A 23445-nucleotide genomic window follows, 5' to 3' on the forward strand; every position below is an offset into this window, starting at 1 on the left:
GCGTACTCGCGCCGTGGAGTCCCGGAACTCCACGACAAAACAGACGAAATCCGCGTCCGCCTCTCGACCGAAAGTAGTAGTTACACCGGAGTCGGACTCCGCGCGCCGCGTAACCCCACCGCCGCGTCCCAAGCCCGCGCCCGCTCCCAAAGTAGCTGCCCCGCCCCCGCTGATACTTCAAGAGAAGACAGCGTGGAATCGCGTGTCCCAGGCCCTTCAGGCAAATAAAATTAACTACACCCATGCGCGTAACGTCGCGCATGGGATTCAGATCAAGGTCGCAACGCCGGGCGACCATAGGGCCCTCTCAGCATACCTCCGAAAGGAGAACATAGGTTTCCACACCTATGCTCTTCAGGAGGACCGCGAGCTCCGCGTAGTAATACGCGGAGTCCCTAAGGAGCTAGAAATAGACTACATTAAGGAGGATCTGACCGCTCAGGCCCTCCCGATAGTTAGTGTGCACCGGATGCACAGCGGGCGGGGCAAACAGCCCTATAATATGATACTCGTGGCGTTAGAACCCACCCCGGAGGCCAAAAAGAAGATCGCATGTCTCACGACAATTTGCGGCCTATCCGGGATCTCGATCGAAGCCCCCCACAAGCGTGGCACTCCCGGGCAGTGCTACAGGTGCCAACTCTATGGCCACTCGGCGCGTAATTGCCACGCGCGCCCCCGCTGCGTGAAATGCCTCGGCGATCACGCTACGTTAGATTGCGTTAGAGATAGGGAAACCGCGACCGAACCTCCCAGCTGTGTCCTATGCCTTAAGCAAGGGCACCCCGCGAACTACCGTGGATGTCCTAGGGCTCCGCGAAAACGTCCGACCCACCCAGCCCCCCGAACCGTCGGCCCAAAGACTTCGGCGCCTTCAGTGCCGAAACCCGCCTTCGTGCCGGCTGCAGTTCCCACGGTGTCGGCGTGGAAAAAACCGCTGCCGTATACGAAGGCGGGAACGGAAACCGCACCCCCGCCCCCGCTCGTGACACGCCCCGCGCCCCAGCCCCTGCTCGCACCTCGCCCCGCGGCCGCGTTCCGTCCCCCGCAACCCTCTGCCGCCAACGACTTCGCGCTCGTGCGTGACTTCGTCACCGCGGTCAACTTCGACCGTCTGCGATCGTTCGCTGACGCTATCCGTAGGTCGGTAACCCCCGAACAGCGGCTCGCGGCCGCTTTCGATCACATGGACGTTTACGAGTCCGTGTCGCGTACGTTATAAAATCTTTACCGGTAACCAATGGCGCAAAAAGGTAGAGAAAAACCGTATTCCCTTACGTTAGCATTCTACAATGCTAACGGACTCGCGCGGCAACGCGATCAAATTTTCGAATTCCTCCGCGATAATCTTGTAGATATTCTATTAGTGCAGGAAACCTGTCTGAAGCCCTCGCGTCGCGACCCGAAAGTCGCGAATTACGTCATGGTTAGGAATGACAGACTCACCGCCTCCAAAGGCGGGACTGCCATTTACTATAGGCGGGCCCTGCACGTTGTCCCTCTCGATACTCCCTCGCTCTCACATATCGAGGCGTCAGTGTGCCGTATCTCGCTGACGGGACACCAGCCGATCGTCATCGCATCCGTTTATCTCCCCCCGGACAAGCCCCTTCTGAGCAGTGACATCGAGTCACTGTTCGGCATGGGAGACTCCGTCATCCTGGCAGGCGATTTAAATTGCCACCACACTAGGTGGAACTGCCATCGTACTAACGTTAACGGTAGGCGTCTCGACGCGTTTATAGACGACCTCACCTTTGAAATAGTCGGTCCCCCAACTCCAACATGTTATCCGTATAACATCGCGCTCCGTCCGAGCACTATAGACCTGGCATTGCTTAGGAACGTAACTCTGCGCTTGCGTTCCATCGAAGCAATGTCAGAGCTCGACTCAGACCACCGACCTGTCGTTATGCAGCTCGGTCGCCCCCACAACCCAGTCACTGTTACGAGGACCATGGTGGATTGGAATAAGCTGGGCACGTGCCTAGCCGACACCGCTCCGCCAATCCTCCCTTACGGCCCGGATTCGAATCTATCCCCCGAGGACACCGTCGAATCCATAAACATCATTACCGAACACATATCTTCCGCGATCATTAGATCTTCTAAAGAAGTCGATGTGGAGGACAGCTTCCACCGCATCAGACTGTCCCCCGATCTTAGGAATCTCTTAAGAGTTAGGAACGCGGCAATCCGGGCCTACGATCGTCTTCCCACGCATTCAAACCGGATTCGGATGCGTCGTCTACAACGCGAAGTCCACTCCCGCTTAAGCGACGCGCGTAACGATAATTGGCATAGTTATCTAGAACAACTCGCGCCCTCCCACCAAGCATACTGGCGACTAGCTAGGACTCTCAAATCCGAAACTACCGCTACTATGCCTCCCCTCATACGCCCTTCAGGCCAACCACCGGCATTCGATGACGATGACAAGGCTGAGCTGCTGGCCGATGCACTGCAAGAGCAGTGCACCACCAGCACTCAACACGCGGACCCCGAACACACCGAGTTAGTCGACAGGGAGGTCGAGCGCAGAGCTTCCCTGCCGCCCTCGGACGCGTTACCCCCCATTACCACTGACGAAGTTAGAGACGCGATCCACAACCTCCAACCTAGGAAGGCACCCGGCTCCGACGGCATCCACAACCGCGCGCTAAAATTTTTGCCAGTCCAACTGATAGCAATGTTGGCTACAATTTTAAATGCCGCTATGACGCACTGCATCTTTCCCGCGGTGTGGAAAGAAGCGGACGTTATCGGTATACATAAGCCGGGCAAACCGACAAACGAAACTTCTAGTTACCGTCCGATTAGTCTCCTCTCGACGATAGGAAAAATTTACGAACGGCTCCTTAGGAAACGCCTCTGGGATTTTGTTACCGCGAACAAAATTCTCATTGACGAACAGTTCGGATTCCGCTCAAAACACTCGTGCGTACAACAAGTGCACCGCCTCACGGAGCACATTCTGATAGGACTAAATAGGCGTAAACAAATCCCGACCGGCGCCCTCTTCTTCGACATCGCGAAGGCGTTCGACAAAGTCTGGCACAACGGTTTAATTTATAAACTGTACAACATGGGAGTGCCAGACAGACTCGTGCTCATCATACGAGACTTCTTGTCGAACCGTTCGTTTCGATATCGAGTAGAGGGAACTCGTTCTCGTCCCCGTCAACTGACCGCCGGAGTCCCGCAAGGCTCCGCGCTCTCCCCGTTATTATTTAGTTTGTATATCAATGATATACCCCGGTCTCCGGAGACCCATCTAGCGCTCTTCGCCGATGACACGGCTATCTACTACTCGTGTAGGAAGATGTCGCTGCTTCATCGGCGACTCCAGATCGCAGTAGCCACCCTGGGACAGTGGTTCCGGAAGTGGCGAATAGACATCAACCCCACGAAAAGCGCAGCGGTGCTCTTCAAAAGGGGTCGCCCTCCGAACATCACTTCGAGCATCCCACTCCGTAGTAGGCGCGCAAACACCTCCGCCGTTAGTCCCATCACTCTCTTTGGCCAGCCCATTCCGTGGGTCTCGAAGGTCAAATATCTAGGCGTCACCCTCGACAGAGGGATGACATTCCGTCCCCATATAAAAACGGTACGCGACCGCGCCGCGTTTATTCTAGGACGACTCTATCCAATGCTTTGTAGTCGAAGCAAACTGTCCCTCCGTAATAAGGTAACTCTCTACAAAACTTGTATACGCCCCGTCATGACGTATGCAAGCGTAGTGTTCGCTCACGCAGCCCGCACCAACTTGAAATCCCTTCAGGTTATTCAATCACGATTCTGCAGGATAGCCGTCGGAGCGCCTTGGTTCCTTAGGAATGTGGATCTCCACGACGACCTGGAGCTCGACTCCGTTAGTAAGTATCTACAGTCGGCATCGCTGCGCCATTTTGAGAAGGCGGCACGACATGAGAACCCTCTCATCGTAGCCGCTGGAAATTACATACCCGACCCAGTAGACCGAATGGTAAACCGTCGACGTCGCCCAAAGCACGTCATTACGGATCCTCCTGATCCATTAACGGTGCTTTTAGGCACCACAAGCACCGGTCACCGTCCTCGTCGAACCCGTCGCTTGCGACGAAGGGTTCGACGAGCGAACTAACCCATAGACACAGCCCACTGAGTTTCTCGCCGGATCTTCTCAGTGGGTCGCGTTTCCGATCCGGTGGTAGATTCTGCGAAGCACTGCTCTTGCTAGGGTCAGTGTTAGCAACTCTCCGGTTGAGCCCCGCGAGCTCACCTACTAACGTTAGGGCGAAGCTGAAATAGCCTCTCAAGGCTATCAGCATAGGTAGGAAAAAAAAAAAAAAAAAAAAATGTGTGTGTGTGCCAGTCACCTAATCATCATCATCATCTTATAATAAATAATGTATGTTTGTGTCTAACTCGATCGACGTTCGACGACGACGACGACGACGACGATGAAGACGCGAAGATTACACACGGCACGCATCGATATACAACAGCCCTTTTCAGGGCTAACAATTATTTCAATCAATTACTATATTACACCTAATAAATAAATAAATAAATAAATAAATAAATAAATAAATAAATAAATAAATAAATAAATAGATATATATCATATACTACGTAAAGGATAATTCTATTCGATTATACATAATAGTACCTATATATTATTATTATTTTTTTCGTTAATTTGTTTCATTATTCATTATTTTTAGTACTGCTTTAACGCACACACACACAATTTCACACGTGCTTTCTATTCATACAAATTATTCGTTCTTCATACTATTCTATTCTATTTTCTATTCGTTTCGTTTCATACTGCTACTATGATGATTATTATTATTATTATTATTATTATTATTAATATTATGATGCTTGTCTTCTTGTTTCTTTCTTATTTGTTTGCTATTAATTACACCGATTACCGGCCGCCGGACCCCGCCCGACTGCCCGACTCCCGACTCGACTCTACTCTTTACTCTCTCTTAATGATTCATTCGTTCAAACCTTTCGATGCCACGTAAACGTACAACCATCAGCCGAACGAAGAAAATTTATATAAATACCCAAAAAATGCGGCGCGAGCAAATCCCGGGACACCAGTGCGCAGTGGATCCAAATTGGTTGTGCTGTACAATTTGTCGAACCCAAACCGTGAGAGTGTTCAAATCTAGTGTAGTTGTTACGGCGCGGAGACGTTCCGGACAACAGTACACAGGACCCGGGAACAGGTAAGTGGATTGACACTTTTTATTCCTAGATATTAGTCTAATACGGGTAGGTGTCGTCCAGCCTGTATAGCTGCGTCACCATTTTATTTAATAATAAAATTGGCGGACGTTAGCGCCATCAGAGTCTGGCCTCCTGTGTTTATTCCCAGTCCTTTCCTGCCCCTCGGGGTTAGGCGGGGCTGAAGCCAAACCCGATTTGCTAATTATTAGCCCCGCAAGGGAATTGTGGTGTCGGGACCTAGTCGGGACCAACGTGTAGTCGTGGATTACTTGTAAATACACTATAATAGATTATTGAATAAGTTGTTAAAGTAGTGCAAGTACATAGATCCCCACATAAGAAATTGTTTAGATTAGAGTAACAGTCCACCAACTAATAGGAAACGTTGTTCCTTATGCCAAAATTTTTACATAGTGCAGACAAACTTTTTTCATAACTACCCCCAATATCATTAATTTTTCTGATTTCTATTTTTCAATTAAAATTGCCCATAGTTTATCTAACATTATTTGCAGTGCCGACAGACGGCACCCATATTTGTAAGCCTCCATCCCATTACTTTTTAGTTATAATAGCCTAGTAATAGTTGTATTTGTCCATAGCTTTAGTTACAAATTGTTTATTAGATTGTAGTTCAGTAACTTAATCCTTCTTTCCCTTTGGTCCCAACGGCTGTCCTGACTGGACTTAGTGGTTCCGCACCAATATTTTTATTTTTTTTTTTTTTTTTTTTTCTTTAATTTATTTTGTTTCCTTAGGTTTTTTTAAACTTGTATCATACTCGATTTCTTGTTTTTATTAATACAAAGCGGTTAGGTGACCGAATCCTGTCCGCTGGGCGGTTGGGGGTAGCTGGTGCGGGGGCCAGGTTCATTTGCGGATCTGAAACTTTTGTTTTAGACCCCCAAAGTTCAGGGCACCCGTTCCGGTCGCCGCCGGCCGGTCTGGGAGCATTGATATTGATGTCACTATCAATATTAATGCTTCTTGCTGAAAGGTGTCACACCTCTTAGTTGTCTGTATATATTAGTTTAGTTACTTATTCAGTTTAGTTAGTTTATTTTCTTATTATTCCATTTATCTAGCTTAGTTAATAAAGTTTTAGAAGTGAGATAACCACTCATAGGTCATTGATGGTGGCGGGCCAGGGGATGGCTGGGTTATCGGTTTAATTAAATTAAATTAAATAATTAGATTATTACATTTATTCTAAATTATTAAACATAAATACATCAATTAATTTTTTATTTTTATTTTGATTTGATTTTATTTTCTTTGCTTTATTTAGTCGTTGTATTCAGTGGTCTTCAACCGTAGTTGCCGTAGTCACACTGCATCATCCCCGTCCTATTATTCATTTTTCTTTCCTCTTCTCGCATTGGGGCCGAGTGGGACCTGATGACCACAAAAAAATAATAAGACAGCAATATCATGTCTGGGGGGTCACCTCCCCCCACCATCAGCACACCCGGTCCGTCCCGAAAGGGACATGAGGCAATAGTGGGTTCACCCGCCTATTGCTCCCTACCTGCTCGCCCGGAACAAGGCACCGGAACGGACGACCGGCCCGGTCCTTCGGGCGCGGCCCGGGGGTCACCAAGGATCGGTCCGGGGGAAAGTTTCTTTCCCTTACCGGCCGATAACTCTGGGGCCTCTCGGCCGCGAAAGAAGGCCAGGTCTGAGTCCGACCGAAGTTCTGCAGAGGGTGTAGATAAGCGACCCCGTATTGGACCTTCGTCCAAATCCTTAGTCGAGGACGACGAGGACGACGATAGCGAGGCGACGTCTTCCTCTTATGAAACGTCCGAAATAGAGGTAGACACCGACACAGAACACAAGTCATCCAACCCCTCGCGTACCTCCTCTTCGAGGGTGGAGTCCTCTCCCCCCTCCAAACCAATTCCCAAGCCGAGGAAGTGCTTAGGGACAGTGGAGAGCCCACCAGCCAAGCAGCTGCGTACGCCTCCTCGGTCTCCTTCTCCTACCATCTCTCCCATTCCAACGGATAGGCCAAGAGGTGCCCCCACCACAGGCTGCATGGTGGGCAACCTAGAATCGACTAGGTACATGGACCTTGAACCCTCCGTCTCCAACTCCAAACCAATCCCTATCCCAAACCCTTCGCCAGTCCCCTCCACCTCATACGCGACTGTAGCAGCAACGCGACCCGTACCCACCCAACAACACCAACAACACACCCACCAGAGTTCCACTGCCCCAAACAGGTCGCGCACTAAAGAGGAGCCCCGCCGTCATCCACCTATTATGGTGGAAGTGCTCCCAAATTGGTCCCGCCATATGGCGGCCATCAGGGAGCGCTTGGGGAGGGCACCCTCCGTGCGCCCTTACGGAACAGGGTTCAGATTTCTGCCAGCGTCGGCAGAGGAATATAGAGTGGTCCAGGCCTACCTTGCCGGGGCCTCCTCAGCGGACAGTGCCATCAAATGGTATTGCTACGCGTTGGAGGAGGACATCCCGACAAGGGTGGCTATTCGCGGACTACCTGCCGACACCGACGCGGCAGAAATCACAAATTCCTTGAAGGAGCTGGGGTTTCCGGCTCGCTATGCCCGATGCATACGGGCTAAGAGAGGGAGGCCGGGGTGCGTATTTTACGTTACCCTCGACCACCTCTCTAAGGAAGGCCTCGCCCGCTTGTACGCAGTTGAAGAACTGCTGTACCTGCCGGGGGTGTCAGTTGAGGGATGGCGGCCAAGCCGTGGGCCGGCGCAGTGTCACCGCTGCCAGGCCTTCGGCCACGCCTCCACCAATTGCCACCGAGCGGTCCGCTGTGTGCGTTGTGCGGGTGAGCACATCGTGGCGGACTGCCCGAGGCCGAGGGAGGGGCCCTTCACCTGCGCCAACTGCGGAAAGGACCACGCAGCCGTTGACAAACGGTGCGTGGCCTACCGCAGGAGGGCGAGGATGTTGGGTGTTACCGTCCCCCTCCCGTACCACCGGTGCCGCGCGCCCGGAGGCCTCCAGCTCCTGCAGTACCAACACCATCTCAAGCAACTTCGACTCAAGTTCCGGCCGCTAGAGTCGTATCAAGTAAGGGCAAGGGCAAAGGGAAATCGTCCCAAGCCCCAATTCTCGCCCCAACTCCCACCTTACACTCACGGCAGCCCAACCTAGTGGAGTCGAATCCAGCAGCCTCCACACTGATGGCACCGGCTAACGCTGCCAGACCGGCCGTTAGACCTCAACCGGCACCAAGAATTATTTCAAAAAAAAATAAAAAAAATAAAAAAAAGAAAGAGAAAGCCAAAGAGAGAAAGCGAGCGCAAAGACTAGCCGCCAATATCCCACCCACCCCAGTAGAGAGAATGACTCCAACTCCAATTCCTGTGCCAATGGAGGTCACAGAAGCAATGCCAACACCAATTACAATCCACGCTCAGCCCCAAGAAAATTCGGTCGACGTGGGCAGGACTCAGCCCCCACTACCACCCCGCCCGCAGAGGGAGCGGCGCAGCGGCCGACAGGACACGCAGCCTGCCGGCTTCGCTGCCTGGCTCCTCTCCCTGTGGGAGAAACTGTCCGAGGTGATCTCCGGAGTGATCCGAGAGATCGCCTCGGGAGCCAGTCCCTTCGGGGCCTTGCTCGCGGGGTTCTACCGGATGATTGCGCAGCTCAATGGCTAGCCAGGAGCTGCGCATCATCTACTGGAACCCCGACGGGATAGGGTCCCGGAGGTCGGAGCTCATCCGACTCGCCCAGGAGTATGACCCTCAGGTTATCCTCCTGGGAGAGACCAAGCTTAAACCTCGACAAGATTTTAGGATGCCCAACTACTTCGTGTACCGACGGGACGAACTGACCTCCAACGGGCGCCCGTTCAGGGGCACTGCGGCGCTCGTCAGGAGGGACGTGGTGCACGAGGAGCTTGAGCTACTGACCTTCGCCTCTACCAGAACGGTCGGGGTGAGGGTCCACGTACCGGGGGCCGAATTGCGGATTTATGCCGCGTATCGACCCCCGGGTCCTGATTTTGTCGAGGACGATATTAGACGGGCCTTGAACCATGATCGCCATCCGGCCTTGGTGGTCGGGGACCTCAATGCGAAACATGTCGCTTGGGGCTCCCGAATCATCACGCCGCCCGGAAGGCGATTGTACGAGGATGCCGAAAGGGGGGACTACTGCGTGGTCGGCCCCAACGAACCCACACACGTTCCAACGTTGGCCCGGTACCAACCGGACGTTTTGGACGTGTGTGTTCACAAGGGGCTACGGTGCCCTCTAGCGATAGAGGCACTGTACGACCTGAGTACCCCTCACCTACCGATCTTGGTCACGGTGGGTTTGGGGCTCACTCGGGTCGCGACATCCCCTCTCAGGCCTAGGGTCGACTGGCAGTCCTTTACGGGACTGCTGGCCGACCAATCCTTGTTTCAAGACCCGTCTACCCCTGATGAGGTCGACACGGCGGCTTCCCGTCTCGTCGACACCATCAGGGGAGCCCTGGACCAAGTGACGACTCTGGTACCCAGCGGGGGGCCCAGAGCGGAACTCCCGGTGCACCTCAAGACGTTAATTCGTCGGAAGAGGGCACTGAGGAGGCTCTGGGCGACATCTAGGTGTCCCAGGATTAAGCGCGAGCTCAACCGACTTGAGGGGGAGCTGGCGACTAAGATGCGGACTTACCGGGGTGATTCCTGGGAGGGGGGACTGTTGGACGCGTCCGACGACCGTACGATGGCCCCCCTTCACCGCATCTGTCGCCGGCTCACCAACAAGCCTTCCCCCACTTGCCCCTTGGAGGACGAGGGGGAAGACGGTGTTTTACACCGTTGGCTCGTGCCGAAGTCCTGGCCAACTCGCTGGAGCGGCAGTTCACTCCGAATGTCTCTGCACCCTCGATGGCTGCATTCCATCGCGAGGTGTCAGAGGGTGTAATCCAATTCCTCAAACCGGAATCGCCGGGAGTCGAGCTGGGAGATGACGACTTAGTCACTCCCAGCGAGGTGCGCCTCCTCATCAAGTTGATGAAGAGGCGCAAAGCCCCCGGCGAGGACGGTATTCCTCCCCTCGCCCTGCAAAACCTCCCTCCCTCAATCGTGTCAGCAATGACACGATTGTTCAATTCCATTCTCCGGGTAGGACACTTCCCTGGAACTTGGAAACTGGGCAAGATCATCGTCTTGCCCAAACCCGGCAAGGACAGGAGAAAGCCCTCCAGTTACCGACCGATTACCTTGCTCTCGCACGTGGGCAAGTTGTTCGAGCGGCTGCTCCTGAGGAGAATATCGCCGTATATTCTCCTCAGGCCGGAGCAATTCGGCTTTAGAAGCGGCCACTCGACGACTCTGCAACTGACCCGTGTCCTGCATCACTTGGCGGACCGGCGAAACTCGGGCCAATACACGGTCGCGGTCCTCCTCGATATCGAGAAGGCCTTCGACCGTGTGTGGCACGAGGGGCTGGTCCACAAGCTGCGGGACGCGGGCCTACCGCACGCTCACGTGCGACTGCTCGGGTCGTACCTGGAGGGCAGAACCTTCTTTGTCGCGGTCGAGGGCGCACGGTCTTCCGTGCGTCCCATTACGGCCGGGGTTCCCCAGGGTAGTGTCCTATCACCTATCCTATACGCCCTCTACACTAATGACATCCCCACCCTGGAGGGTCACCTTCGGGCGTGGGAGGAGGACGTGAAGTTGGCCTTGTTCGCTGACGACTCGGCCTACTTCTCGTCCTCCCCGTTCCCCTCTGCAGCCATCATGAGGATGCAGAGGCTTTTGGACATACTGCCCCAGTGGCTGGACCGTTGGAGAGTCGCGGTCAATGTGGGAAAGACCGCGGCCTTACTCTACGGTCCGGTCCGTATCAGAGTTGTCCCAAAGAAACTCAGCCTCCGAGGTGTGAATGTCGAGTTCAGGACCACGGTCCGGTATCTCGGATGCGACATCGACCGCTCTTTGAGCATGGTCGCGCACGTCAACCGAGTCATCGGTCAGGCTCGCGCGGCCATGTTCTTGTTGCGGCCGGTGTTTGCGTCCGGGCTTCCGACCAGGACCAAACTCGCCATTTACAAGACATACGTCCGTTCCCGCCTCACATACGCTGCTGCGGCCTGGTATCACCTGTTGTCGCCGTCCCAGCGATCTAGGTTGCAGGCCCAGCAGAGTCTTTCCCTCCGCATTATCGTCGGGGCCGGGCAGTACGTCAGAAATGACGTTATTGCCCGAGACCTAGGTGTGGAGTCGCTCGTGGAGTTTGTGACTAGGCTCGCCCGTAATATGTACGAGCGAGCCGAAAACGGGCCCCATGAGCATCTCCACAGCATAGCCCCGCTGCACGCCAGACCACCGGATGGTACGGCGTTGCCGCGGGAGCTATTGGTATCCCCGACGATCGTTCGGAGATAAAGCTCCTCGCCGGCTGTGAGGCCGGGGAGGACCTATGAGCGCCCCTCTCGGAGCTGAGTTTCATCAGCCTCTAGCCCCACGCCTCTTGCCCGTTTGGCGGGTCCCCCGTATGGGGACCGCGGCTGCACCCCGTAGGTGCAGCCTCATTTCCATGAGGGGCTTTGACCCCACCCCCCACCCCCTTTTGGGATGGGGTGTTCTTACCCGCTGCAGTCCTCCCCCCCATCAATATTGTATAACGATGGGGAGAGGGGGAGAGGACTGCAGCGCGGAGTGCGGATTGCTCTCTCCCCCATAATAGGTTAAGTTAGATTAGGATTAGGTTTAGGTGTGACGGCGCGCGCTGTCCCGGCACTCCACGGAGTGCAGGAACGGCGCGCTGTCGTCGCTTAGATGTAAGTTAGATTAAGTTAGGTGTACTTTAGGTTAAGCTAGGATAAGATAAAATTGTAAAAAAAAAAAAAAAAAAAAAAAAATCAAAATCCAAAAAAAAAAAAAAAACCAAAAACAAAAAAAAAAAAAAAAAAAAAAAAAAAAAAAAAAAGTTATGGAGGAGAGCAGCAGCCGCCCCCGGAAGAAGGGAAGAAAGAAGAAGAAGAAGAAGGAAGAAGAAGAAAGAAGAAGGAAGAAGAAGATGAAGAAGAAATGAAGATAGAAATCGTCCCACCACTCACCTCGAGCCTGTGTACAGTCCATCCCGCAGTGCATCACCCCTGCCTTATAGGCGGGAGCTACAAGTCCGGGTAGAGGGGTTTCCCCGAGGCCCGCTCCGCGCCCCCGCAAGGGGACGCGACGACCCCACGACGCGAGCAAATCATTTAGAACTTTGCTTTCGCTCTGTACGGACGTTCGCGAGACACGCGTGCGTTCGAGTGCTTTCGTGTGTTATATCGTTAACTTTTTTAAACTTCAAACATGTCCGGTCGCGGAAAAGGCGGAAAAGTTAAGGGCAAGGTCAAGTCCCGTTCGAACCGTGCCGGTCTTCAGTTTCCGGTCGGTCGTATACACAGATTGTTGCGCAACGGAAATTACGCCGAACGCGTTGGTGCCGGTGCACCGGTTTACCTGGCCGCCGTCATGGAATACTTGGCCGCTGAAGTTTTGGAATTGGCCGGTAACGCAGCAAGAGACAACAAGAAGACTAGAATTATTCCTAGACATCTTCAACTCGCCATAAGGAACGACGAGGAACTGAACAAACTCCTTTCCGGTGTGACAATCGCTCAAGGCGGAGTTTTACCAAACATTCAAGCGGTACTACTCCCGAAGAAGACCGAGAAGAAAGCTTAAAAAACGCTTCAAACTCGCTCGCAAGGACGACAACAACAACACAACATGTCGTCGATAATATTTATATATAATAAATAATAATAATCGACGAACACATATTTTGTTCGTTGTTGTTGTTATTATTATTATTATTATTATTATATTGTATTGTTGACAGAAATCAAAGGCCCTTTTCAGGGCCGCAATATGAATCAATCAATACTGAATCGACCGAATCTAATCCATATATTAAATAAATAAATAACTAAATGAATATAATAATATATATATTTCTTAAGTACAAAATTTATCCGTATTTTCTTCTCGTATCTACCTACCTACCTACCTACCTACCTATCTGATCCTATCCTTATTCATTCGTATACATATTTATGAGCGAAGATAATTCTTGTTCTTACTTGTGTCTATATAAATAAATAAATATAGAATAATTTACTGTAAGCATATAATATAAATCATTTTAAAAGCACTCACTCACGAAAACGATACACGATCTTCGATCGTGACGAAAGCTCCGACGAATGAACGATAAAAGTCATTCCCGATTGGTTCGCTGCCGTTGAAAGCTCGATCTCAGCATGATGCTCAACGGGTATCTGAAAAGTAAAAAAATAAAGTTCGACCGGCGCAAATTTTTTCCCCGGGACACCAGTGCGTTCAGGATATCCTTGTGTGTCGTGTGCTGTGCAGAAGTGATCCTACGCGAGAGTGTTTCATCTGGCGTCAGCTGTTTCGGCGCGGTAACGTTCCGAGCAGCACAAACGAGGGACCCGGGAACAGGTGAGTTGATTGACACTATTCTATTCTTAACATTGGTTAATAGCGGGTAGGTGTCGATCAGCCTGTGAAAGCTGCGTAACCATTTTATTTTTAATAAAACTGGTGTACGTGAGCGCCATTGAGTCTGGCCGCCCGTGTCTGTTCCCAGTCCTCCCCTACCCTCGGGTTAGGAGGGGCTGTTACCAACACCCGAAGGCCAATCCTCCACAGGTCTGCGGCGTCGGAGCCTTACAGGTAGGTCGTATGTTTAAGTTTTTCTAGTTATTTCATTTCATTATTAATTGTACAATTGATTATTTCCTATGTCTATTCGATTTCATTGCATTACTTTACATTATTAGTTTCTTTATAATTATTAGGTAGAAAGTAGTTAAATTGTTCATATATTGAATTATCTTAAGTATATAGCAAGTTTAAAATTTTTTTCATATCTACCCTCTTTTGGTGTAATATTTTTTTCGAATTCGTAATTTAATTTTTAAACCTAGATTACATTATTATTGGCATACCGATCACCGATCATAAGCCGTCCCCATTGTTTTGTCATTTTTTACAATAGTACTGACGATTGTGGTTGTGCGATCCCGTCGTATAAGTTGTATTGCAGCTAATAACTTGTAAATTTCATAGTATTATTTTATCTTTAGTTATTTTACTTTTATTATTATTTTTATTTTTATTTGTGTGGTACCGGAGCTAGCCGGGGGAGGAAGGTGCTAGTGTCTCGGTCGTGGCCCGCTCGGTCGTTGATCCCGGGGTTCCCTGATCTCAAACCTGGTTTTGAGATCTTCTAACCCGGGGGTCCCGGCCTTGTGGACCTGGCCCGTGGTATTGGTGTCCAAAACCCACCGTTTTTAGTTGGATAATATAATTATTTTATTGTTCTGTAGTCACTTAGAACTACATATGTAAATTTTCTTTCTTAATTAATAACTTTAAAATTAATTGATAATAATTAGCAGTAGCTTTAAATTACATTGGTAGAATTCTCTTCGAATTGATAGTACTTAGTTTATATTAGAATGCCACATGCGACGGGTGACCCCAATCACGTTATCGTGGTAGTTAATAGCGGTAATTAAGGATAGTATTTATTGTTTATTTTGCTTAATTGAAGTTAGTTTGACTTAGTTATTAGTTTTGATTAGTATTGTTAGACCCAACTATTAATTATTTTCCTTACTTTATTTTTTGTTCTTTTCTACTATTTAAATCAATTATAGTTATACTTGGGACTGCTACTGACAAGCGTCACTAGTCTCCCTTCACAGTCAAACTGACCTACACTACATTCTTATTCTTCGAAACGAAGGGTCGGCTGACTGGTCGCCCAAAGTATATACATAGCCTTCCTAGTGAGGGCACCAATGTCCGCGTGATCTTCAGGATTACCAAATCATGTCTGGGGATCACTCACCCCCCATAATCAGCACTCCCGGCCCGTCTCGTAAGGGACGCCAGGCTATGGCCGAATTACGGACCCATAGACCTGAACCAATGATTCGTACAGGCCCGATGGGGTTCGGAACTGACAATCGGCCCGGGCCTTCGGCCTCGGCCGGGGGTCCTCCGAGGATCGAACCGAGGGAAGGTGCCCTTCCCTCGTTGACCGATCCCTCGGGGCCCTCTCGGCCGCGGAAGAAGGCCAGGTCCGAGTCAGACCGAGGCTCATCGGACCAAGATAAACGACCAAGAATAGGTCCCTCCTCCAAATCGGAGGGAGAGGATAGCGAGGCCACGTCTTCCGCCCCGTCCTCTTCCAACTCCAACTCCAACTCCAACTCTGTTTCTCCTTCTTCATCAAGGTCCTCATCCCCCACTGGGAGTCCCATCCCAGTAGCTAAACCCATCCCCAAACCGAGGGCCCCCACCAGGACAGGGGTAGCCCCACGCCAACTCAGATCCCCTCCTCGATCCCCTTCCCCGACCATATCCCCTATCCCAGTGGATCCAACTCGAGGTGCCCCCGCCCTAAGCGGCACGGCGGGCAACCTGGATTCAACCAGGTATATGGATCTCGAGTCCACTAAAGCTCAACAGGTCCCTAACCCGTACCAACCCACTCCCTCAACATCTTATGCGACCATAGCCGCATCCCAACCCCCAGTGGGTACTCGCCCCAGACCCACCCAAACCCAAGTTCCTCCTCCCCCGAGGCCGAGGGGTCGGGTCCAGGAGGAGCTCCGCCGGCATCCACCTATCATGGTGGAAGCCCTCCCGAACTGGTCTCGCCATATGGCAGCCATTAGGGAGCGCCTCGGTAGGGCTCCTTCTGCCAGACCCCACGGCGCCGGTTTCCGCTTCCTGCCGTCATCGGCGGAGGAGTACAGGGTGATCCAGGACTATCTTTCGAGGGCCTCCGCCGCAGACAGAACCATCAAATGGTTCTGTTATGCGCTGTCGGAGGAAATACCCTCGAAGGTGGCCGTCCGGGGTCTCCCTGCCGACACCGATGCGGCGGAAGTTACGAACGCCCTCAAGGAGCTGGGCTTTCCTGCTCGACATGCCCGGTGTATCCGGGCCAAGAGAGGGAGACAGGGCTGCGTTTTCTTCGTGGCCTTGGACCACCTCTCCAAGGGTGACCTCGCCCGGCTGTATTCAGTGAATGAACTGATGTACTTGCCGGGGGTGACGGTTGAGGGATGGCGTCCAAACCGAGGACCTGCGCAGTGTCACCGCTGCCAGGCCTTCGGTCACGCGTCCACCAATTGTCACCGTGCGGTCCGCTGCGTTCGATGTGCCGGCGAGCACATTGTGGCGGACTGCCCGAGGCCAAGGGATGGCCCATTATCCTGTGCAAATTGCGGGAAGGACCACGCCGCCATCGATCGGCGGTGTGTGGTCTACCGCAAGAGGGCCAGGATGATGGGAGTAACCATCCCCCCTCCTGCACCACCGGTGCCTCGGCCCAGGAATGTCCCGGCTCCAGTCGCACCTGTTCCCATCCCTAAGGGGAAGGGGAAGGGGAAAGGGAAATCTTCCCAAACCCAGCCCCCCCCCTCCTAGTACCATTCCGTCTGTCTCGGTAGTGGAGGCAGCGCCGTCAGCGACCACGCTGATGGCGCAGGCCAACCCGCCGCGACAGACCAAAACGTCCAACCCCACTCCTCGTGGCCGAGCCCAAATTATAGCTGTCACCACAGCCCACGACACTCGCCAGACAGCCGGCTCAGCCCCTAAATCAAAAAAAATAAAATTAAAAATAAAAAAAAAAGGAGAGGAAGAAACTCTTGAAGAAAATGGCGAGAGAGAGCAGTGCCAGAAACATGGAAGTGGACCAACAACTTCATGAGGCCATGGAAGCCAACGTAACTGCCGACCCTAACCCTCCACAACTGGAGGGACAAACATTGCCCAAACATTGCCTCAAGCTCAACCTGAGCGTTGGGCAATACTCTGCCCCTCTTCCCCCCCGCCCTCAGCGCGAGCAGCGCAGCGGTCGGCAGGCCTCACAACCTGCCGGCTTTGCTGCATGGCTTCTCGCGCTCTGGGAAAATTGTCCGAGGTGGTCTCCGGAGTGATCCGTGAGATCGCCTCGGGAGCCAGCCCTTTCGGGGCTCTCTTGTCGGGGTTCTACCGAATGATTGCGCAGTTCAATGGCTAGCCAGGAACTGCGCATCATTTATTGGAACCCCGGCGGGGTAAAACCCGCAAGAACGAGCTCTTGGTTCTCGCCCGGGAGTACAACCCTGAGGTTGTGCTCCTGGGCGAGACCAAGTACGTCCTCGGGATGTGTTCAGGATTCCAAACTACTTCATGTACCGACGTGACGAGGTGAGTCCTGCCGGGACGCCGTTCAGGGGCACTGCGGCGCTCGTCAGGCGAGACGTGGTGCATGATCAGTTGGATTTGCTGGCCTTCACATCGACAAGGTCGATCGGTGTGAGGATCCACACCTCGGGGGGAGATATGCGGGTTTATGCCGCGTATAGACCCCCGGGGCCTGATTTCCACCCCGGGGACATAAGACGGGTCCTGAATTGCGACAGCCGCCCAGCTCTGCTGGTCGGGGACCTCAACGCGAAGCACGTCGCGTGGGGCTCCCGACTGAACTCAGCGTGGGCAGGCGGCTGTTAGAAGATGCCGATAGGGGCGACTACTCTGTGGTCGGCCCCGACGAACCCACGCACATTCCGACCGCCGCGCAACTCCAGCCCGACGTGTTGGATGTGTGCGTTCACAAGGGGCTACGGTGCCCCTTAACTATTGAGGCACTGTACGACCTGGGTACCCCCCATCTCCCTATCCTGGTCACACTGGGAATGGGGCTCACCCGGGTTGCGACCTCGCCCCTACGACCGAAGGTCGACTGGGAGCTCTTTAAGAGACGCCTAGTCGACCTTCCCGCAATTCAGGACCCCAACACCCCTGAGGGGGTCGACGACGCGGCAGTCCGCCTTGTCGACTCCATCAGGGGAGCGATCGACCAGGCGACGACTCTTGTGCCCAGCGGCGGGCCCAGAGGTATACTCCCGGCCCATCTGAAAGCGATTATTCGCCGGAAGAGGGGCCTGAGGAGGCTCTGGGCGACAACTCGTTGTCCCAGGATCAAGCGCGAGCTTAATGAGCTGGAAGCGGAGTTGGCGGCGAAGATTAGCTCCTATCGGGGCTATGCGTGGGAGGAACGGATCGAGGAGGCCCGTGAGGACCCCTCGTCCGTGTCCCTCCACCGACTTTGCCGCCAGCTCTCAAATCGGCCTGCCCCGACTTGTCCACTCGTGGACGAGAGGGGCAACCGATGCTTCTCGGCTCAGGCCCGCGCCGATGTCCTGGCCGTAATGCTGGAGCGGCAGTTCGCTCCAAATAACTCTGCACCCTCAGAGGCCGCATTCCACCAATCGGTGGAAGAGAGCGTAGCAAGCCTACTCTCCTCCCCGGTGCCACCGTTGGGAGATGGTGATTTCATCACTCCCAGTGAATTGCGCCTCTCCATCAAGCGGATGAAGAGGCGCAAGGCGCCGGGCGAGGACGGTATTCCCTCCCTCGCATTTTTCCACTTCCCCGAAACGGTCGTGTCATGCATGACACGACTGTTCAATTCCATTCTGTCCACAGGACACTTCCCGGGAACTTGGAAATTGGGCAAGGTTATTGCCCTGCCCAAACCCGGCAAGGATAGGAGAAATCCCTCCAGTTATCGTCCGATCACTCTGCTGTCGCATATGGGCAAGTTGTTCGAGCGGCTGCTGCTGAGAAGGGTGTCGCCGCACATCCTTCTCAGACCCGAGCAATTCGGGTTTCGCAGCGGTCACTCGACAACGCTGCAATTGGTCCGCGTTATGCACCACTTGGCGGATCGGTCCAACGCGCGCCAGTACACGGCCGCAGTCTTTCTCGATATCGAGAAGGCCTTCGACCGTGTCTGGCATGCGGGACTGATCTACAAGCTGTTGCAGAACACGGACCTCCAGCACGCCTATGTGCGACTGCTGGGGTCGTACCTGGAGGGAAGATCCTTCCTTGTCGCGGTCGAGGGCGCAAAGTCGTCGGTGCGCCCAGTCACGGCCGGAGTTCCCCAGGGAAGCGTCCTGGCACCAGTCCTCTACGCTCTCTACACCAACGACATTCCCACGCTTGAGGGCAACCTCCAAGCGTGGGAAGCCGACGTGAAGTTGGCGCTGTTTGCCGACGACAGCGCCTACTTCTCGTCCTCTAATTTCCCCTCTGCGGCCATCTCGAGGATGCAGAGGCTGTTGGACCTACTGCCCCAGTGGCTGGACCGATGGAGGGTCGCGGTCAACGTGGGGAAGACCGCGGCTATCCTCTTCGGTCCGGTCCGCACAAGAGCCGTCCCAGGACAGCTCAGTCTCCGTGGAGTCAATGTCGAGTTTAGGCCCAGTGTCCGATACCTGGGAGTCAATATCGACCGGAGTTTGAGGATGACCGCCCACGCCAAGTCGGCGTTGGCGGCCGCCCGCTATGCGAGGTTTCTCCTCCGGCCGGTGTTGGCCTCCAGGTTGCCGACCAGGACTAGACTCGGCATTTACAAGACGTATGTCCGTTCCCGTATCACGTACGCAGCTGCGGCCTGGTATCACCTCATCCCGCAGATCATGCGGGTGAAGTTACAGGCCCAGCAGAATCTGGCTCTTCGCACGATAGTCGGAGCAGGGCGTTACGTCAGAAATGACGTAATCGCCCGGGATCTAGATGTGGAGTCGCTCGAGGAGTTCATTCGGAGGCTAGCTCGTAATATGTACGAGCGGGCTGACGGTGGACCCCACGAGCATCTCCACAATATAGCTCCCTTGCACGCCAGACCACCTGATGGTCAGGCGCTACCAAGGGAGCTACTGGAACCCCCGGCTATGGTAAGATAGTCGGCTTAACCGGAGTGATATGGGAGTGCTCATAATGAGTGCCCCCATGGGACTGAGCTGTCCACACTCTTCATCTCCCCCCACACTGTTGGGGTGCCCCCCTATGGGGACCCATTTCTACCGCCCGTCTGGGTGGACCACTCCCCCTTAAGGGGAGTGATTTACGTCGGTCCCTCCCCGCGACGGTCTTCCCCTTCTGGGGAGCCCTTAGCGGGTGAGCGCCAAACCAGTGCCGCGGCTCCCCCTCTGACTTGTAGAGGTGGGGCCGCGGCATGGGGCCGGTGGCGGGCCCCACGGTGCTGACTGTTGTCCCGCTTTGTACATAATGTAAATAGTTTAGTTAATAGTTAGTATAGTAGTTTAGTTTTAGTTAGTTATAGTTAGTAGTTAGGGAAAAAAAAAAAAAAAAAAAAAAAAAAAAAAAAAAAAAAAAAAAAAAAAAAAAAAAAAAAAAAAAAAAAATTCAAGCAGAGGACAGCAGCCGGCGCCGGGGTGACTCCTCCGCGGGCATCACTCCGCCCAACAGAACCAAGCCCATCGTATTATGTTTATGTATATATTTTTGTCGATGTGGAGTGCGCCGAACGCGCATACGAACAGCCCCCCCTAATCCCGTCTTGCAAACACTTCACCCCTGCCCTGTGTGGTAGGGAGCTTCGTTCCGGGCAGTGGGGTTTGCCCCGAGGCCCGTTCCGTGCCCCCGAAAGGGGGTACGACGACCCTTCTTCTTCTCAAATTTTTTATTCTACCGCTTCACGTTAACCGTGCCGAACGTCCGTTACGTTTGCGTTCCGTGGGGATTTCTAAAGAGCAATCTAAATACTAATATCGAATCATCATGCCGCCTAAGACAAGTGGAAAGGCCGCCAAGAAATCTGGTAAAGCCCAGAAAAATATTTCGAAGACCGATAAGAAAAAGAAGAAGCACAAGAGGAAGGAAAGTTACGCCATTTACATTTACAAAGTGCTGAAGCAGGTCCATCCCGACACCGGTATTTCGAGTAAAGCCATGTCGATCATGAATTCGTTCGTGAACGACATCTTCGAACGTATCGCTGCAGAAGCTTCTCGTCTCGCCCATTACAACAAGCGTTCGACGATAACCTCGAGGGAGGTTCAGACTTCAGTGAGATTGTTGTTACCGGGTGAACTCGCCAAGCACGCGGTCAGTGAAGGAACCAAAGCCGTCACGAAATACACGAGCTCCAAGTAACTTTCTTCATGACTTCGGTAATTATTTCAAACTCACAAAACTGATGCACGACCGTACGCTGTTCGTATGCGTGTTTCGGTTGCATTTACATCGACAAAAGGCCCTTTTCAGGGCCGCAAAATCTATCAGTAAAATGATTATTATTATTATTATTATTATTAATATACGATCTATTTATAAGAATTAAATAAATTACATATTGTTGTTATTATTTTTAATATACCTCAAATACCAATATACCTATCATGCATCACACACCGATTTTTATATATTATTAAATCATAATATTAGTTGTAGCAGTAGTATTCTAATAACCAAAAGTGAATGTAATGTGTGATGTATAAAAAGTAAAATCATTAAATTATTATTAATTAATAAATAAATAAATAAATAAACAATATATGTACCTATGTATAAGAAATAGATATTATATATTTAATAATAACAATTAAAACACATTAAATTTTGAATATATCCGTCTCGCTCTATTGTATGGAGATGCGTGCGAGCACGCATCTCCATACAATAGAGCAAAACGAGCCCGTTCGATTCGTGACTTCAAAAAAGTATAAATACGAGTGGGTAGTGACGCCGACATTTTCGGCTCCGACGGCATCCGCAACCGCGCGCTTAAATTGTTACCAGCCCAACTAATAACGATGTTGGCCACCATACTAAATGCTGCTATGACGAACTGCATCTTTCCCGCGGCGTGGAAAGAAGCGGACGTTATCGGCATACACAAGCCGGGCAAACCGATGAACGAAACCGCGAGTTACCGCCCCATCAGTCTCCTCCCGGCGATAGGCAAACTATACGAACGGCTCCTTCGTAAACGCCTCTGGGACTTCGTATCCGCGAACAAAATTCTCATAGACGAGCAGTTTGGATTCCGCGCCAGACACTCGTGCGTCCATCAAGTGCACCGCCTCACGGAGCACATCTTACTAGGGCTGAACAGGCGGAAACCCATTCCGACAGGAGCCCTCTTCTTCGATATAGCGAAGGCGTTCGACAAAGTCTGGCACAACGGTTTGATATACAAACTGTATAACATGGGAGTGCCAGACAGACTCGTGCTCATCATACGAGACTACTTGTCGAGCCGTTCGTTCCGATATCGAGTCGAGGGAACGCGTTCCCGGCCCCGTCACGTCACAGCCGGAGTCCCGCAAGGCTCCGCCCTCTCCCCGTTACTATTCAGTTTGTATATCAATGATATACCCCGGTCTCCGGAGACCCATCTGGCGCTCTTCGCCGATGACACCGCCATCTACTACTCGTGTAGGAAGAAGGCGTTGCTTCATCGACGACTTCAGACCGCAGCTACCACCATGGGACAGTGGTTCCGGAAGTGGCGCATCGACATTAACCCCACGAAAAGCACAGCGGTGCTCTTCAAAAGGGGTCGCCCTCCGAACACCACGCTGAGCATCCCTCTCCCGACTAGGCGCGTCAACACCCCCGCCCCCGCCGTTCGCCCAATCACGATGTTCGACCAGCCCATACCGTGGGCCCCGAAGGTCAAGTACTTAGGCGTCACCCTCGACAGTAGGATGACATTCCGCCCCCACATTAAGACGGTACGCGACCGTGCCGCCTTCATCCTAGGACGTCTCTACCCGATGATATGTAGGCGAAGTAAAATGTCCCTTAGAAATAAGGTGACACTCTACAAAACTTGCATACGCCCCGTCATGACCTATGCAAGTGTAGTGTTCGCTCACGCGGCCCGCACTCACTTAAAGTCATTCCAAATTATTCAATCCCGTTTTTGCAGGATAGCCGTCGGAGCCCCGTGGTTCGTCAGGAACGTCGACCTCCATGACGACCTGGACTTAGAGTCCACCAGTAAGTATATGCAGTCGGCGTCGATGCGCCACTTCGATAAAGCGGCACGTCATGAGAACCCTCTCATCGTGGCCGCCGGTAACTACATTCCCGATCCTGCGGACAGAATGGAAAGCAGTCGACGTCGCCCAAAACACGTCATCTCGGATCCTCCCGATCCACTAACGGTGCTTTTAGGTACTTCAAGCACCGGTCACCGTTCTCGTCGAACCCGTCGCTTGCGACGAAGGGCTCGACGAGTAAATTAACTCTCAGACACAGCCCACTGAGTTTCTCGCCGGATCTTCTCAGTGGGTCGCGCTTCCGATCCGGTGGTAGATTCTGCGAAGCACGACTCTTGCTAGGGTTCGTGTTAGCAACATCGTCAGGTTTGAGCCCCGTGAGCTCACCTACTAAA

The 23445-nt window shown here is 52.5% G+C and overlaps 2 protein-coding genes and 1 long non-coding RNA gene across 3 annotated transcripts in view; 2 read left to right on the forward strand and 1 right to left on the reverse strand.

The window, feature by feature from the left end:
- Positions 1-12389: 12389 nt before the first annotated feature.
- On the forward strand, positions 12390-13069 carry LOC149499977 (histone H2A). The gene has a single exon (XM_089738048.1). The coding sequence runs from the start codon at positions 12510-12512 to the stop codon at positions 12882-12884; it is 375 nt and encodes a 124-aa protein (XP_089594174.1). The 5' UTR covers positions 12390-12509; the 3' UTR covers positions 12885-13069.
- A 234-nt stretch (positions 13070-13303) lies between these two features.
- Positions 13304-23445, reverse strand: part of LOC149499978 (uncharacterized) — a 141775-nt gene continuing 131633 nt past the window's right edge. The window contains exon 4 of the long non-coding RNA XR_016325327.1: positions 13304-13480. This is a non-coding gene — a long non-coding RNA (uncharacterized LOC149499978). The remainder of the gene's footprint in view (positions 13481-23445) is intronic.
- On the forward strand, positions 20706-21318 carry LOC114252235 (histone H2B). The gene has a single exon (XM_028186739.2). It carries the CDS (start codon positions 20823-20825, stop codon positions 21195-21197), a length of 375 nt encoding a protein of 124 aa, XP_028042540.1. The 5' UTR covers positions 20706-20822; the 3' UTR covers positions 21198-21318.

This window comes from Bombyx mandarina, chromosome 24 (assembly GCF_030267445.1).
Source record: "Bombyx mandarina strain Sakado chromosome 24, ASM3026744v2".
In the NCBI taxonomy this organism is placed as follows: domain Eukaryota; kingdom Metazoa; phylum Arthropoda; class Insecta; order Lepidoptera; family Bombycidae; genus Bombyx; species Bombyx mandarina.

Bases quoted from the DNA above. Each gene is read 5' to 3' on its own strand.
- LOC114252235 (XM_028186739.2), top strand. From the start codon at position 20,823: ATGCCGCCTAAGACAAGTGGAAAGGCCGCCAAGAAATCTGGTAAAGCC.
- LOC149499977 (XM_089738048.1), top strand. From the start codon at position 12,510: ATGTCCGGTCGCGGAAAAGGCGGAAAAGTTAAGGGCAAGGTCAAGTCC.